The 17,444-nt window shown below is 29.6% G+C and overlaps 3 protein-coding genes across 4 annotated transcripts in view; 1 reads left to right on the plus strand and 2 right to left on the minus strand.

The window, feature by feature from the left end:
• LOC112682031 overlaps positions 1 to 1,341 on the minus strand; it is a gene marked incomplete in the record, with an annotated part of 10,771 nt that extends 9,430 nt beyond the window's left edge. The window contains 4 exon segments of the mRNA XM_025552485.1: positions 1 to 54; positions 340 to 399; positions 469 to 669; positions 727 to 1,341. Coding sequence (XP_025408270.1) covers positions 1 to 54; positions 340 to 399; positions 469 to 669; positions 727 to 830 — 419 coding nt within the window.
• A 130-nt stretch (positions 1,342 to 1,471) lies between these two features.
• LOC112682030 (abnormal spindle-like microcephaly-associated protein homolog) lies at positions 1,472 to 12,081 on the plus strand. Its single transcript, XM_025552484.1, is given in 16 exon segments — positions 1,472 to 1,942; positions 3,103 to 3,288; positions 3,365 to 3,577; positions 3,642 to 4,368; positions 4,447 to 4,563; positions 4,730 to 4,853; positions 5,171 to 5,544; positions 5,615 to 5,835; positions 6,688 to 6,810; positions 6,882 to 8,078; positions 8,080 to 10,320; positions 10,430 to 10,555; positions 10,627 to 10,807; positions 10,922 to 11,106; positions 11,175 to 11,315; positions 11,881 to 12,081. Coding segments are annotated over 16 exon segments (6,372 nt in total). The 5' UTR covers positions 1,472 to 1,927.
• Positions 11,976 to 17,093, minus strand: LOC112682033 (thiamin pyrophosphokinase 1). Of its 2 annotated transcripts, XM_025552487.1 has the most exons (5): positions 16,420 to 17,093; positions 16,116 to 16,346; positions 15,767 to 16,054; positions 14,680 to 14,815; positions 11,976 to 12,065 (listed from the first exon to the last, which is right to left on the minus strand). In XM_025552487.1, exons 1-4 carry the CDS (start codon positions 16,550 to 16,552, stop codon positions 14,685 to 14,687), a joined length of 783 nt encoding a protein of 260 aa, XP_025408272.1. In that variant the 5' UTR covers positions 16,553 to 17,093; the 3' UTR covers positions 11,976 to 12,065; positions 14,680 to 14,684. The 2 variants fall into 2 exon arrangements, with proteins under 2 accessions (XP_025408272.1, XP_025408271.1); XM_025552486.1 differs by lacking the exon at positions 11,976 to 12,065 and having other exon boundaries at positions 14,535 to 14,815; positions 16,420 to 17,092.
• Positions 17,094 to 17,444: the final 351 nt, after the last annotated feature.

Raw genomic sequence — 17,444 nt, forward strand, 5'->3', positions numbered from 1 at the left:
ACGTTATCATCAATATGAGTATTATTTAAATCCATTGTAAAATTATTTTGAGAACTGAAATAAATTAAAAGTTTAGCTTTTTGTTAGGCTTACGGTTCAAAATATAGCTTATCTACAAATGCATATTACCAACATTTAATGAGAAACACTTTTATGACTAATTAAAATAACTAAATAAATAAGTACAATATATTAAACAATATAAATAAAAATTATGTTAATAATGTATTCTTCTAAGAGATACAACTAGATTATTCTAGGAGACTAATACATCATAATTTACCCATAAAGGTACCTTGCAAGTAAAATATAATACAAAATAATAAAATAGATAATTACTCTTCATTAGATATTTGATTTATTAATTGAATTATCTGTATTGGATTTAGCGTTCCTTTTCTGTTGAATTAAAATGTTATAAATTTTAGTGAAACAAAAATTAAAAAATATGATATGAAAAAAATTTACTCTAAAGCCTTTAGGAAATATATCAATTTTTCTAGTTGAAATAATGCCGTTTCCATTTTTTTCTTATTTGAGAGATGCAGTTGAGGATCAAATGGGGTATCACATACTTGACACACATTGTTCTTGTTGGCATTCAAACACTCAATACAAATTTTGTGATGACATAAACACGAAATCTTCCACTCTGCCGATTCCTTACAGCTGAAAACGACAATATAAACGGTGAAACGCGTTCAAAAAAATTAAAAACACACTTACCATTTTTGGCATTTTCGTTGGCATAAACCCTTGAACCTCAACGATAACATGTTAAACCCGATGTCGGGTTCACCGTTAGCTATTGCTACTGTTTGTTCGCTCATGTTTTCCGGATTCGGGTTGTGTACGTCGTGGCCAAGTACAAATCTAACAGTGTCGAACCACCTGGCACGCGGACAATGAACGGTAAGCTGTCACGCGCTGGAAGAGCCAAGCACCCGTCACTACTGCAGGGTAGTAAAACGCAAGGCACCACGGGTGGACGATAGACTTGAGTTCGCGGCAGCGAGGATTCGACAAAACGGTGTCCTGACAGGTTGTTGTTGGACGCACGCGGCAAAATCACAAGGTACGGCACAGGGCGGTTTGCTTTGTCATTTTCGATACACAGTTAGATATACATTTTCTTATCAAGGTTCAGTTGTCCTGCCAGTCGTACCCACGCGCCGCGGCGAGAAAACGTGACCTAACCTAATTTAACTTTATATGTTAAATTTAAAATTAATTAAATTTAAAGTTAATTAAATGTTAAATTAACTTGAGTCCTTATAATTTTTCGGACAACTGCGGCAGTTGAACTGCCCCGAACGCACGTGCTTCCGACCACGGTCGACGCTCGCGATACCACCGATACCGTAATTCCGTGACCGCAGCTTACGTCGTGCACCGGTACCACGGGCCACGGATGTACATTTCATATCTACGGCCGTGGCAACATTGCGCGATATCGCCAGTTGACCGACGACATAATAGGATTTCGGCGATAACGGTGGTCGACCGGGGAGGTGGTCGGTTTATTTTTAATATCAATTTAACGGATTTCCGTCCAGCACTCGGAAAACACAGTTGTGCTTGCGTTATAATTTATTGTAATACGTAATACGTATCGCCAACCTCGTATAATTATTGGTCTAACGCGCGCGCATCGTTTTCGACGTCGGTGCCCGGGGAGTCGGTCGATTGTTATTATTTTCATTATTATTATTATTATTATTATTGTTGTAGAATTTTTATTAGTCTTGTCTATTCGTACAAACACGTCCTACACGCGGCCTCCACTTCGTTTGTAATTATTAAAATGTATTACTATTACTGCTAGTGCGTTATGCTATGAACACGGTGTGCAACCGTTCCAAAGCTTTTCAAGCCGGTGCCGTTCTTGTGTTGATACCGTCACCCACCAACATTTGGAGTGTCCGCGATGGCCAAATTCGTCGTAAGTGTCCAGAGACTCGTTTCTCTGTTCTGCCTCAAGCACCTGACTAGTGATTGCTAACCCTCGGTCTCTGAAAGTCTCTGCTTTTTGTGGTTGACTGTTTTTCGACGGTTCCCCACAGTTGTTTTAATGATAATAATATATTTTTCCCTGTTTTAAAAATCTCATCGATTCAATTTAATAATCACTCCTTTGTTATTCATATCCTATTTCGATGCCTATAGTTTTCATCAACTAAATGTATTATAGTATTAAATTCTTGTACTATTTGATTTAATCTTGAAAATTATGAAACCTTATACTCTGTTTATATTCAATACAAATATATACTTCAATGTTTTATCAATTTTTTTTCAATGTAAACAGCTATTAATCAAGTTATGTAGATGAAATGTATGCCTATTTATTTTAATACTTTTATAATGTAATCTGATTTAAATAATTTAAAATTACTTATTACATAGCCTTTTAAAACGATTCATAAACTTATCATCAAATGGGATTTCCCACATTATAGATAATGAATACAGTACAATTTATTTTAAAATATTTAATGGTTTTATATGTAAATTTGTCCTCAGTGAATAAGTGTTTAAATATTCAGCTAACGTAGTAAATTTTTTGATATTAGTAGAAGTTAAATTGTTTATGATAGTGAATTTTCTTAAAACAAAATTTCTTCTACAGTAATTCTGATGTATTCTATCCTTCAGGTCATTTACAGGAACATAATTAATTTTATACAAAAGTATTTGTAATTATTTGTCGGTGAAATTATATCCCATGAATAAATGTATTTTTTATGAAATGAATTCTTTATTGCTGTTGATGTGAAAATAAAATGCTAATTTTTGTGTTCAATAAGAACTAATTAAAAAAATATAACTTAAGTACTTAATTTTGAATTATTTATACTGAAATAAGGTTACTAGCTAGATTCAGATTTATCTGATTCAATAAAATTAAATAGACATGAGTGTCATAGATTTATAAAAAGTAATAAATAATATTTTAAAGAAAAATGTTAAGTTAAATAGTCAAATTTTTTTAATTAAGTATTATGTAACAATTCTGTTAATAATACTAATAATAATAATAATAACACAAAAATATAACATTATATACAATGTTATTTTAAATATGTTGAAATATATGTTTAGGTTGAATTTTCTCCACCAGAAAAAATTAAATTTGAACCAGATTGTGTTACTGATTCAGTTATCAATTATTGCATGGTATTAGCTCCATTCCAAAAACATACTCAAGTAGAATTTAACAATATTAAGTTAAAAGAAACGGCTGTTAGATTTTTAACACTTATTAATCCACTTGACAAACCTGGACAGGTTTGTTAATAATTTTAATTAAAAAAAAAATTAAAATTTTTTGTAAATTTGTTTCATAGTTTTATATATGTTTTAGTTTGTTTTACCCTCTCCAAGTGATGGTGTATATTTCAATGTTTATGAATTCACCTTAGAACCTAAGTCACAATGCGAGCTATCAATAACTTGGCAGCCCTCAAAATATGGAAATATGCGTAAATTAATTAAAATAGAACAAGTGGATAGCAATAAAAAATATGATTTTGTTATATTGGGAAATTGCAATGGGTCTCCTTTCAAAAAGTCTAAGGTAGTTAAATTTAATTTTATCTAATTAATAAAAATGCTGTTGAAACAAAAAAAAAAAATTTCAGGATACTATTACAACATATTCAAAACTCAAGAATTCTAATTTGACTAAAAAACAATTCAACTGTAGCCGAAATAAAGTATTACCAAAGAAAACTGTTGGCTATAAAACAGAAAAAATAACAGAATCTGTTAGTACAGAAATTAGTAGAAGACAAACTTATTTAGTTGGAGAAAAAGAAAATCTTCCAGTTGTAAATAAGAATGTATTGAGTCGAGATACCATTTTATCAAGTCCTGAACATAAGCCTAAACGTCCAAATCAGAGACGTCATGATTATATTTTCAATAATGATTTTAATTTAAATAAAAGTTCTAGTCCATTAAGTGATGATTCCTTAGAAAAGTCATTAAAGAAATGTACTTTTAATAATTCCCAATTTATTAATGACTTCTGTTTAACACCATTAAAATCTAATGAAAACTACAACTCTCCATACAATTCAACAAACAAATTTGATAGTTTTGATTGTACTGATGGGCCATTTGCTTTAACTTCAACAAATTCATTATCATTTAAATTAGAAGATTCATCATTTGTACTACCAGAGTACCCGAAATCAACAGATATATCCATGAATCTATGTAATAAATTTACAAAAGCTGAGAATGAATATATTAAAGAGAACATACAATTTGAATCAAGTACTATCCACTCTGAATCATTAGTATCATCTTCAGATGTTTATCAATCATCTGACTCCAGTCAAAAATCTACATGGACCACTTCAGGTGTTATTAATTTTAGTATATGTAATAAAATGGCATAATATTATGTACATTTTTTTATTAGTTTATTTTATATTATAGCGATTGTTTGGAGTGGTTCAAAATCAAAAAGACCATCATTTGCTATTAAAAACTCTCCTTATTACAAATATAATCCAAAAACATCAAAGATGTCTAAGAATAAATTGAAACAATGCAGTAAGTAAATCTTATACATTATGCTGTTACGGTTCAACAATTATGGGTGTGAATACTTACTTAAAATCCAATTTAGAAAATGATAGATTTATGTTATAGCCTATCCTTTGTTGATACTATCTTGTTGTATATTATATAAGTCATTCAATACCAAATATTCACTAAGGTACAAGTCCTAAAGAATCCCAGTTAAAAACTACAAAACTTGACAAGTATGATCAACATCTTAAAGATCTAGCTAATCCACTGCTATGGTATCACCAAAAAGCTAAAGATCCATTTTTGAATATGTAAGTTAAATTATTAATGTATTAAATTAAGTTTAGCCATATAACATTAGGTTAGTTATTGTATTAATTAATAGTTTATAAGCTTAATATCTCTAACCTTATTTAAAATTTAAATAACTATTACTAAGTTTAGCTAAAAAGGATAAGCACTTTTTAAATTTAATTTATATTAAAAATAAAAAAACCTAGTAATTTTATATAAATTCATATAACAATTTTTCATTTATAATTATGGATTATGAGTTATTAATACTCTTAAGTTATAGTATCTTATTGTTACTATTATTGAATCATTTGTAATGTTCATATTTTAATAGGTCACAATATTATGAAGCAGAATGGTTGAACCGCCAAGAATCTGATATGATTCGATGGTTAAATACTTTGCTTACACCAACTGATAAGTTGGCTGATGAAGAACATTCAAACGACTTAGAGGAAGCAGCTATGGCTTGGATAGAAGCATCCAAAACATCTCATAAAAATAAACCAATGCAATTGGCTACTGAGAAAGATCTGTTTGTAGCACAAATTTACAGAAATTCACCACAACAGTGGAGTGCATTGCGCAAAGCCACTACAAATCTCATTACATCTACAAGTGTTACATCAGTCCTATCTAAATTGACTATTTCAATTGAAAAGGATCTTATAACTGTTCGGGATGATCGTCAGATACATTTGGACTTAAGTAATAATTATTTATTTTTAAATCAATTTTAAACTCCTGTAATTTAGTTAAATAATTATTTTATTATTAGGCTTAAAGAAAAAAGTTATTGATCTATTCAAATGTTACAATCCACTATGGTTTCGAATAGGCTTGGAAGCTATATATGGTCAAATTATTAAAGTAAAACCTGGTTCTAATGATTTAGATGGTATTGGCTGGTTTGTCCGTAAAAATCTGTTTAATAGCGATTATGTTAAACAACAATTTACCAAAACCACTGTACTTCAAGTGAATCTGCCTTCATATAATGTAAGAAAAAATTTTGTCTTATGAACTCTGCCATGCTAAAATTGTATGTCCACTGAAAAACTAAATTTTTATTATATAAGCCAAATAATTTTATGCAATAAATGATTATCTCATATTCTTTTCCATACCAAAAAGTAATCAAATACTAAATTAATAGAAATATTTTGTTCTATTTTTGTAATTTTCTATATCATAAGTAAAATTTAAATTAAAGGTAGCATATTTATTTTGCTATTGCTTCGTTACTAGTTAAACTTTTGAAGTAAGATCATTTCATTAGTTTATGATATTCTACTACTTTATGTACAACAGTACATTTACTTTAAATATAATTACCTCTATAAGCTATAAATTAATTATAATTAATCTGTAATATTTATTATTAATCCATAAAACTTAAAATACATTTATGGTAATGACAATTTTTTTTGTTTTGGTGTCATCTTTATATGCATAATATAAGCAAAATCTTAAATTTCTTATTGATCAGTACATTTCTATCTATATCCAAAATCAGATTAATTTTATTAATATTTTTATAGTCGTTCAATTTAAAAATTTATCTCATAGTGATTGGCTATATTTTAGCCAATAATTAAGACAATAGTTTTGTTAACCATTATAAATAATTAATTTTTTTCTTTTTGGTATTACTTTTAATTTCACGAGAAGTAATTTTTTTCCTAATACTAAACTTTAAAACAACTAACTATTTCATATCATTTTAGCAATTCTCTTGGCCTATGACTTTTTTTTGATCTTAAAAATTTAGCAATTATATTATAATTTTTACTTATTATTATGGTAAAACTTCAAATATTGTAATTTTATTTTTTTATTAATTTTATACAGACAGCTATGAAAAAATTTATTTTAAGAAAAATACTTATGCTCATATATTTTTTGGACCGTGCTAAAGAACAACAATTAATTAGACATAACCCATGCTTGTTCAGAACTAACTCTCTGTATAAAGTAAGTAATGTAAAAAAAGTACATAAAATTTCTTTAACAAAAACTGTATTAATATATGTTTCAATTCATAGAGTAGCTATGACTTACTGATGGGATTTTGTGCGGATATGGTCACTGCCCATGGAGATATAATTCGTCGTCTACGAAATATTGGATACAATTTAAACCACAAACAATTGCATTTAGACGAAGTGAACTATGCTGTCAAGTCTTTAAATGATTTGAGGGACGGTACCAGAATTACCAGAGTAGTAGAAATTTTATTTAAAGGTAATCCACTATCACAAAAACTAAGACTTCCAGCTATATCAAAATTACAAAAAATCCATAATGTGAATTTAGCCTTCACCCGAATATCACAACACATATCTATTGAAGGCAATATAAGTACTCGAGACATTGTAAATGGACATAGAGAGAAAATACTATCATTATTCTGGCAGATCATCTACAAATATTTGACTCCTCGATTCAATAATGCTGCCACAAAAATTCAAAACTGGTGGAGAAACAGCAGTCTTAAACTGGTTATATTAAAAAGAATCCGAGCAAAACAGATTGCTAAACGTCATTTTGCTGCTACTAAAATACAAGCATGTGTTCGTGGCTATTTAATTAGAAACCAATGGCCTCATTTGGAAGCTGAATTGATTAAAAATCGTGAAATGTTGCACATGGCTTCCAATACAATCAAACTTTATCTAAAAAACAAACTTATGCTCTTAACTGATGAAAGAAAACGCTTTATAATTTTGAAAAAAACTGTTGTTAATATTCAACGAAAATTTAGAACAAAGATGGCTATGGTTAAGGAACGAAAAAAGTATTTAAAAGCCAAACAGTCAGTAATAATAATTCAAAAAGTTTTCCGTGGTTATATTATAAGAAAAAATTTGCTTCAAATTAAGAAAAATTTGTCAGCAGAAAAATTAAAAAGAATTATTGCAATCAATATTATTAAACGTGCATTAAGAAAAAACTTACCACTGACTGATGACCGTCATAAATTTTTGAAATTGAAACAAACAGTATTATACATTGAAAATTTGTATATAGCTAATAAATTAATGAAATTAGAAATGGAACATTATACCATTTTAAAAAACAGTGTTGTATTCATCCAACAAAAATTTAAAGCTAATATCATAATGAAAAGAGAACGAAGAAATTATTTAAAAACCAAAGAGTCTATTATATTAATTCAAAAAATATTTCGTGGTTTTATGGTTAAGAAATATTGGTCAGTTATGCAAGTTCAATTGTTGTCAAAAAAAAAATAAACGAATTAACGCTGTTAATGTAATCAAACGAGTTTTAAGGCAGAATTTACCAATAACTACAGATCGTCTTGAATTTTTGAAATTAAAATATACCGTGTTGTTTGTTGAAAAACTTTATATAGCCAATAAATCCATGAAAATGCAAATGGAGCATTTTATTGCCCTTAAGAAAATGACAATATTTATCCAACAAAAATTTAGAGCTAATATTGCAATGAAAAAAACACAAAACAATTATTTGAAAATCAAACGGTCTACTATTTTAATTCAAAAAATATTTCGTGGTTATATGATAAGAAAATATTGGTCAGTTATGCGATTTAATTTATTATGCGAAAAAAAAAAGCGAACCAATGCCATAAACATAATAATACGAACATTAAGAAAAAATCTACCAAAAACTCAAATTCAAATCAATTTCATCAAGTTAAAAGTTGCTGTGTTATTCATTCAACGAATGTGGAGAGCTAATTGTTTGATGAAAATACAACAGAAACAATATACAAATTTACGATATGCCGTCATATTTATACAAAGAAAGTATAGAGCTAAAATCAAGATGCGTACAGATCGTCATAAATATTTGAAAATCCAACAATCTTTATTGTTGATTCAAAGAGTATATCGTGGTTTTCTTGTTAGAAAGAACTGGATGAATGTTAAAACCCATCTTATCATGATTAAAACTATGCGTATTAAGTCAGTAAACATTGTCAAACACTTCATACGAAAAAAATTACCACCTACTCAGGATGAATTATATTATAATAAATTAAAACATTCAACATTAATCATTCAAAAACGGTACAGAGCTAATGTTGCTATGAAAAAACAGAGAGAAGAATTTCAAATGTTAAAAAATAGTGCTATCATCTTACAACAAAGGTTCCGAGCAAAGCAAGCAATGGACACTGCATGGAAGCGATACACAAAACTTAAGATCTGTACGATACAACTTCAAAGTGCGATCAGAGGTTACTTGGCACGAAAACAGTGGCCTGAACTTCGGAATCAACTACAAATTTATCGAACACATTTGTTCCGTTGTGCCATGATAATTCAAAAAGCTCTACGGAAGAATTTGCCAATAACAAAAGAACGTATTCAATTTTTGGAACTTAAAATGTCAGTCATAGTTATTCAAAGAAGATTCCGTGCTAATAATAAATCAAAAAATCAGAGAATTGAATTCCTACGATTAAAATCTGCAATTATTATGTTACAAAGCTTTGCCAGAGGGTATTTATTTCGGCATCAAACATGGCCAACATTTCGTAATAGTTTGTTAGAAACCCGTTCTCGGTTGGAATTATGCAGTAATATAATAAAAAGATGCTTACGGCTGCGTTTGCCAATGACGGAAGATCGTAAAATATTTATCAAATTAAAAGCAGCAACAATAGTGATCCAGAGGAGATATCGGGCTAATCAAGCGATGAGATATCAAAGTTATAAATATATTAAAATTAGAATGGTAACAATCATGTTGCAAAGTTTTGCAAGAGGTTATCTGTATAGGAAAATAAACTGGCCAGCACAAAAAGCTGAACTAGTTGTTCATCGGCAATATTTAATCCAATGTGCTAATACAATTAAGAGGATGCTAAGAAAACATGTGGTCAACAATGACCGTCAACAATATTTGGAGCTCCGAAATGCTGCAGTTATAATTCAACGTAGATTCCGAACCTACCTCCAAGCCCTTAAGTATCGTAAGTTATGTGCTGCTGTCTTGAGGGTTCAGCAAAGATTCCGGGCAAATGTTGCTGCAAAACTACAATGGATAGAATACAACTATACTAGGTCAATGATAATCTTATTACAGGCTTATGCCAGAGGATACCTGGTACGATGCCAATGGCCCAAAACAAGGCATGCACTTTTAAACCATAGAAATCAACTGACAACAGCTAGTAACACTGTAAAGAGGTTCTTAAGACAATGCTTACCAACTACACCTGAACGTTCATATTACCTAAAACTTCGGTGGGCTGCAATTGTAGTACAGACGCGGTATAGAGCTATGGTGTTAGCAAGACTTGTACGGGCTAAATATCTTCAAATACGGCAATGTGCAATCATCATTCAAAGGTATTACCGAGCACATCGAACCATTCATGCAGCAATTGTGTTGCAGACTCATATCAGAGGTTACTTGGCTCGTAAACAATGGCCACAACTCAAGGACCGCTTGGTAACTGAACGGAAATTCGCGGTTGAAACCATGTGGGTTAGTGTCCCTTTTTTGTTTGTTAAGTTTGTTAATACTATTATAATTATTCATCATTAACACTTTATAGGGCAATATAGTAATTGTAAGATAATTAATTAATTTTTAGGTAAATCACAATGCTGCATCTATGATACAAGCAGCTGTCAGAGGATTTTTAGCTCGTAAAAAATTTCCGGAACTTAAGGATCAATTACAGACAGAAAAACAAGTGCATGCTGCCATATTAATACAAGTATTTTATCCACATTTTCAAATTTTAGCATTGCAAGTAATGAAATTCTAAATTTGATTTGAATTTTTAAGACATTTTGGAGAGGTTATTACATACGAAAAAAGTATAAATGCCGACAACAAACCATAAGAATACCAAAAAAAGATGCTCTGACATTGGCCAAACGACATAATGATGTTGTGGAAGTGTTAAACAAGCAAAAAAAAAATGAATACTCCTATAAAGAACTAGTTACGGTCTTCTGGAACTTGGGTAGGTTATTATGAATAAAATAATTAGTTTATGCCCCCAAATAAGGTTTAGAATAGGTATTTTGATTGTGTTCATGTATATAATTTATAATTATTTATATTTCCTTTGTTTCAGACACGTGTACATCTTTATCTAAAGAGTTATGTATAAAAACTGCTGAAGGAAATATAGTGGATTATATTTTTCATTTCCTACAGTATTCTAATCAATCACAACCTAGCACCGAGGCACGTGAACCAGCAATCCGTGTACTCATCAACCTGCTTAGGTACCATGAAACATCATGGATTATTTGGACTGTAAATATTTTACTCCATTAATTTTTTTTTTTTTAAAAACATTTTTCATATACAATTGATTATTTCAGAGAGTTATAAATGCTAATATGTTCAAAGAACTGATTAAAATTATGAAATCGTGCTGTGGTAAATTCGGTGTTGCTAAAAAACTGTATTGTTCAATTGCTACCTGGATATGGATAGCTCTACAAGATCCCAATAAAAAATTAGTAAGTTTATATTGATTCTGGTAGCATGTTCACAACTCAACTATGTGGAAAAATATATTCATGACTATAAAAATGACAACCAATTTTTTTTTTTTTATCAATTGATGTTGCTATACAACCTAGCTAAGTTATATAGTAAATTGGTATAAATATATATATATATATATATATCTCGCTAGAATTATTTTATTTTATGTATAGAAAAATTAAAGTAATCCTTTTAATTATTATTATCAATTGCTTATTATTTTCCAGCTTGTATTGGATATATAATTAATAAGAATAATTATTTAAAAGTGGGATTTTTTTGTAAGTTTATAAAAATTCAAATTATTTACTTCATATTCATTTATGTCTATATTTTTTTTAGTATTTGAAATGCAAATATAATGTTGTATAAGGTGCAAATTCACAGCATCATAATTGTATTATTTTATTATTTTCTCAATGTGTATTTAATTTGGAGACAGTGCCAATTAAAATATAATTTTAAAAAAACATAATTTTATATTAATACTTGTAGGCCTTTATTTTATATACTAATTATAAGTTTTATTTTATTTAGTTTATCAAAAACTTTTCAATTGCTATTGTTGACTTGAAGTTTATGAAAGATTTGCTAAATCGAAGATACAAATCACACAAAGTGGACAAAAAAGTAATGATTTTACCATCAACACGTCCCACATGGTTCATTGGTTCCAAGTGCCAAAAATGTTTTGAATCTGATGTTTATGCCATAAATCAAGTCTGCAAAATGTTATAAAAATGAAAAAGTTTTACAAATATCAAAAAATAATTGCAACTATATATATTTTTATTTACTTTTAATAATTATTATGTTTAAAATCTTTTATTATTATTAACTGTTGATATTTTTTGATTTTTTTTTTTTTACAATACCATTTATATGTCATTTTTACTCCTGGAAGTCATTCTTTTTTTTAATACACTAATTTATTTATATCATTTGAATAGCATTTTAAATTCTGTGATTTATTTCAATTGTATTACTATCAATGAGGATCCTAATAAAATGAAAAGAAATGTGTCTTAAACTCATAATTATAAGTTTGTAAATGTAATTCATATTTGAAACAGCATTGTTATTTTATATTCCTTGGAACTGTATTAATTTTTATAATTTTTATACTTTCTTATATCTTATATTCAACACGAATAAATGGATATAAACGAATAATGTACCTTTTAAATCAATATACTCCTTGTATACAATTGTTTAAATTAATTAATATTTGCTCATAAAAATATGTCTACATTCAGACGTGTTTTAATGATATTAATGTTATGTAGTTTCAGTATCAACAATTTTAAAAAATTATTTATTAGAGTAGTAACTTTAAATGAATTTTGTCCGTTGTAGACTATATAATTTTAATGATGAATTTGGGGATTTCAGTTTACAGTATTTTATTGGTATATATTCTAGTGAAAAGAGACAAATAAAATACTCGCATTGAAATGTTGAATTAACATTCAATCAATATTGTTGAAAGTGTACCAATTTATGTTCAATTTTTCATTGGAAATATTAAAAACTTAATTCAACTTGTAATTTTGAGTGTATAGTTTACTGATATTAAAAACCGTTTTATATAAATCTGTTCGAAAGTGAAACTGCAAAGTACGGCAGAAGAAAAGATACTGCTGTGAACATAAACGTTATGTATATTGTTCTGTTTACTTATATTAGCAGTTTAACTGTTTAAAAAACAGTCAATGCATTTTAAATTAATTTCAATAATTTGTAAACTATCTGAACACATAATTTGAAAGAATTATTCGTGTTAAGTTAACCATGTATAACAAAAACACGGAATACACAAGTAGCCTCATGTAACTTAATTGGTTTTAAGATTTATGTTCAATTAACTTTTAGTTACTATTTAGACCACTAGGCACAAAAGATTTTGACCAACACAAGTGCGCCATCTATCGATGGTTTTTTACACCGTTCGGCGCAATCATTTGGAGTGCATACGTATTTGCTTGTTAAAATCCTTCAAAGGTAGGGATCCCAAACGTCACGTATTTTACCGTATTGTCCCATATTTGAATAAAATGTACCGACACAATTATATAAATAACATTTTTGTCCCGTGTTTTGTATTATCCATTTTGTATGTACCTTATTTTAAAAATTAAACTCTTTAATATCATTAAGCTTTTTTCAATTTTATATTCTTTTATTTTATATTTAAATGATAATTAATATTTGATTATAAAAAAAAAAAAAAAAATAGGAAAGTCACCTTATTATTTGTTTTTAATTTTAATTATAATTTATATTTGTTTGGAGTATCAAATATTGTGTTTATTTTATAGTATATTTAGTAGCTGTGAGGAAAAAGAAATATTACATCAAGGCAAAGTGTAATTTTAATTCCCAAATGTTTATAAATAATTTGTACAACAAATAACACATATTTAATTTTGTAATATATTAATTGCTAACATAAGTCCCTTCACCCTCCCCAAATTAACACCAATGTGAATTTCAAAAATAGGTATGATTTAAAATGTCCCGTATTTTTAAAAATAAATCTGGGATCCCTATTCAAAGGGCCAATTAATTTTGGAATTATGGTTCTTGTTCAGTTGATTCAACTCTTTAATACTCATCACATGTCACACTAAGAAAAAATTGAAATTAAAACTGGTCCACGTTAATTTCATTAATTTTACAATTTACCCATCACATTTAAAATTTGTAAATACATGAAATTTTTCAAATCATACCAAAAAACATTGTCAACAATTTGAATGCATTAATTTACAACAGAAAAAGAACTTCTTTCTATACAAATTGTACAGACATCAGAAGATGTTTCGACTGACCCAAAGATGACAATCTTAAGTGTGTAAACGGTCGCAGTATTTAGATGTAAAAATAATAGTAAAATTTAAAAATGTGTGATTACACACTACATGAAAAACATGTTTAATAATTTATTATAAATTTTAAATCTGTTTTACTTATCAAACATCTGAGAAAATAATGAATACAGTTACAATTATACACATATCTAAATATATTTAACTGCATTAAAACCAAAGCTTATTACATAGACTATTTGAGTAAATAACATCAATAACTTCCAAACAACAGTTTTATAACAAAAATTAAAAAAAAAAAAAATAATAAAAACAATAATACTACGATACTTTATAAAAATAAAATAATTTCGGTATATTTTGATAAAATATAACTATAATTAATATATTACTGCTTTCATAAATTCAAAAAACCCCTTATATAAGTAATGAAATAATACCCAGCCTGACTGCAAGAAAGGGAAAGGTTTAATTAGGAATAAAATACATAGATCTAATGATAATTTACTTTGTTCAAAAACCATCTTCATAACCCATTGTCATGGTCCATAGTAGAGGAGAACTGTTGTCAATGGTGACAAATGGCTGTCCGTTATATGTGTTACTGCTACTTGTAAGTCCTCCCATTTCCATGGTTTTTTCGACTGAAACAAAATATTAAGCTTGTCAGTAAGAATAATGATATCGTTACCATAGACTAACACTATTGGTTCACAACCAATATAATCCTAACAGAATGGTCACACAAGGCCTTAGAAGTAATCTTCACCAATAACATTTTACTCAAATAATAGTTATCAATATAATTTTTTGTCCTAAAAAACCTATGTAAACAACCACATTCAAACAATCATTATTATTAACTAATACTTTGTAGATAATTACTATTGGTTTTTTTTTTTTATTTTTATTACTAAGAGTTAGAAAACGGTGTAGATTAATTCAGTTATACAGCAGTTTTTTAATAAGACATAATATTTAATCAACTACATTGAAGTTTTTATAGCCTTGCTTGTTTGAATAATTAAATATATTTTTCTTTACCTTATAAATAAAATTAAACGTAGACTGTAATTATTCTAATAAATACAATTTGAAAATATCCTACGTCAAATCAAGGTAATAATGCATAACAACAATGTAGTAGCAACTAGGACATTTGTAATACTCGGATTTTGAGAATATTATGTAATAGTAAAAATCTTGAGAACCAAAATCTTAACTAGTATTAATTGTATTTATTTGAATTAGCTCAAAGGCAATGATAAATTATTGCACTCAAAAAATGGTTCTCGGCAAAGAGTGATGGTAATGTGTATTGAATTGGTATGGTAAAATTGGTAGATTATTTAAAACAAGATCAAATAAATTTGCATAAAGGTAAGTACATAAAATATTCAAACCATTTGTGTATTACTCCATATATACTCCGAAATAAGTGAAAACAGAAAGAAAAGTGCATAATTTTAAAACACAATTATATTAATTTTTTTACTCTAAATTTAAAATAATGAAAAAATATTGAAAGCTTCACAAAACCTAATACTATACAAGAAAATTGTAATTAGCCAAATTCAGTAGCTAATACAACTCACATATATTCCATTTCAATCCTGTGGTTGTACATTTATAACACGGTGAGCCTAATGGAAAGAAACCTATGTAATTCTTTTCTGGATTTATCCTGAGGACTTGAGGAATATGGATACGGTTAGAGCCGGACTGAAGCAACCAGGTTAATGAATTTCTTCCCAGCAAATAGATGTCTCCATCGAAATAATAGTCCTTTGATTTATACAATGTATTTATATTTGACAAGAAATGATCAACTCTATTGCACATGTTGGCCATAACAATTACTGAGTTGATGGATTTATTCATTTCTAAACAGTAAATAAAAACAATTAGTAAGAAAAGCAAAAGATTATAAACTAGAAAAATTACTTGTAGAGTACTTCTGAATTTCTCTGAGTGCTTTGGCAAAGTCTGTTTCGTCCTGGTTAGGCGTATAAACAATTTGCGAGCCCAGCAACACAAATTCATCAATAATAGAGCGATCAGCCGAATCCAAATCGCCGGTAATAAGGTCGGGAAATTTGAGCTTGTCGTACGCGTTTTGCTTGATAAAATTGTACCATTTGTTAGTGCCACCGTCAACGGTCAATCGGAGCAGAGCTGTTAAAAAAAACTAGGTTAAGCGTGTTCGAGAATCGACTGGGAGCAAAGAAATGGCAGTTATGTCACTTACCATCGTTCCACAAGCGACGGACCAACTGAGGCGGGTTTTCGATGTTTGTGTTGAGCACGACCACGGCGGTACGGTCCAGACACATATCCTCCAAGGACGGCCACCAGTCTCTAGTCTTGGGTTCGGTAACCATGGTTAGGAGTCAGAAGGGTTCAAAACTAGTAGTGGTAGACCGTTTCAACACTGTTTGAGTGCACTGTGCTCTGTCTTATTGCGTGCGAACGGCCAAATACTAACCTCGTACGCGACGACGATTTATCGCGATCGAACGACGGGGGCACAATGCTACACGACGACAACGGAATACGAGCTCCGGGCAACGGCGTGCAACTGTCTCGTGTCACGTGCATGTCGTCAACCGGTCGACTACCGCCGTCGCCACCACCGCCGACGACAACCTCCATCTGTCGACCATGTCGTGCCTGCCGCTCAAATGGATATCCGAATGCCGGAGCGCGACGAATAGGAAAAAAAATAAACCGGTAACCACTCGCCGCACGCGCACCGCAATATATTTAATGATCTCCGTAATTATATTAATCGTTGTGATTGCGTACTTACGGTGATTACTCTCGAATCGTGAATAACTCGTTATTGTACTCCGAACAATAATTGCAATACCATGCACATCGAAACGTGCAGCACCGTTATCAACGGTAGTTATTCGGCCAGCGATAAGCGCCTCGGCCAGCTGCTGCACGATGGCGTACGATTGGAGCGCGTCGTGAACAGCTCTACGTAACGCGACAGGCGCGCGGATTCGAGGCAACCGCCGCGGTACCAGCTGACGGCTTTAAAAATAATAATATTATCGAAACCGTTAAATTTTCAAAGTATACATAGTTATAACTTTTCTATCTCAAAAAACTGTCGTTATTTGTAACTAAATAATCAAAATACAAGTGTTTGATAGAAACATAACATTTTATTTCACAAATTTATAATTAAACATATTTTTAAACATAATTTTTGTAATTACAATAACTGAAGACGTCTGGGGCAGTGGCGTAACCAGGGGGGGCTAA

Source organism: Sipha flava, unplaced genomic scaffold (assembly GCF_003268045.1).
Source record: "Sipha flava isolate LNK unplaced genomic scaffold, YSA_version1 1_pilon_pilon, whole genome shotgun sequence".
Lineage (NCBI taxonomy): Eukaryota > Metazoa > Arthropoda > Insecta > Hemiptera > Aphididae > Sipha > Sipha flava.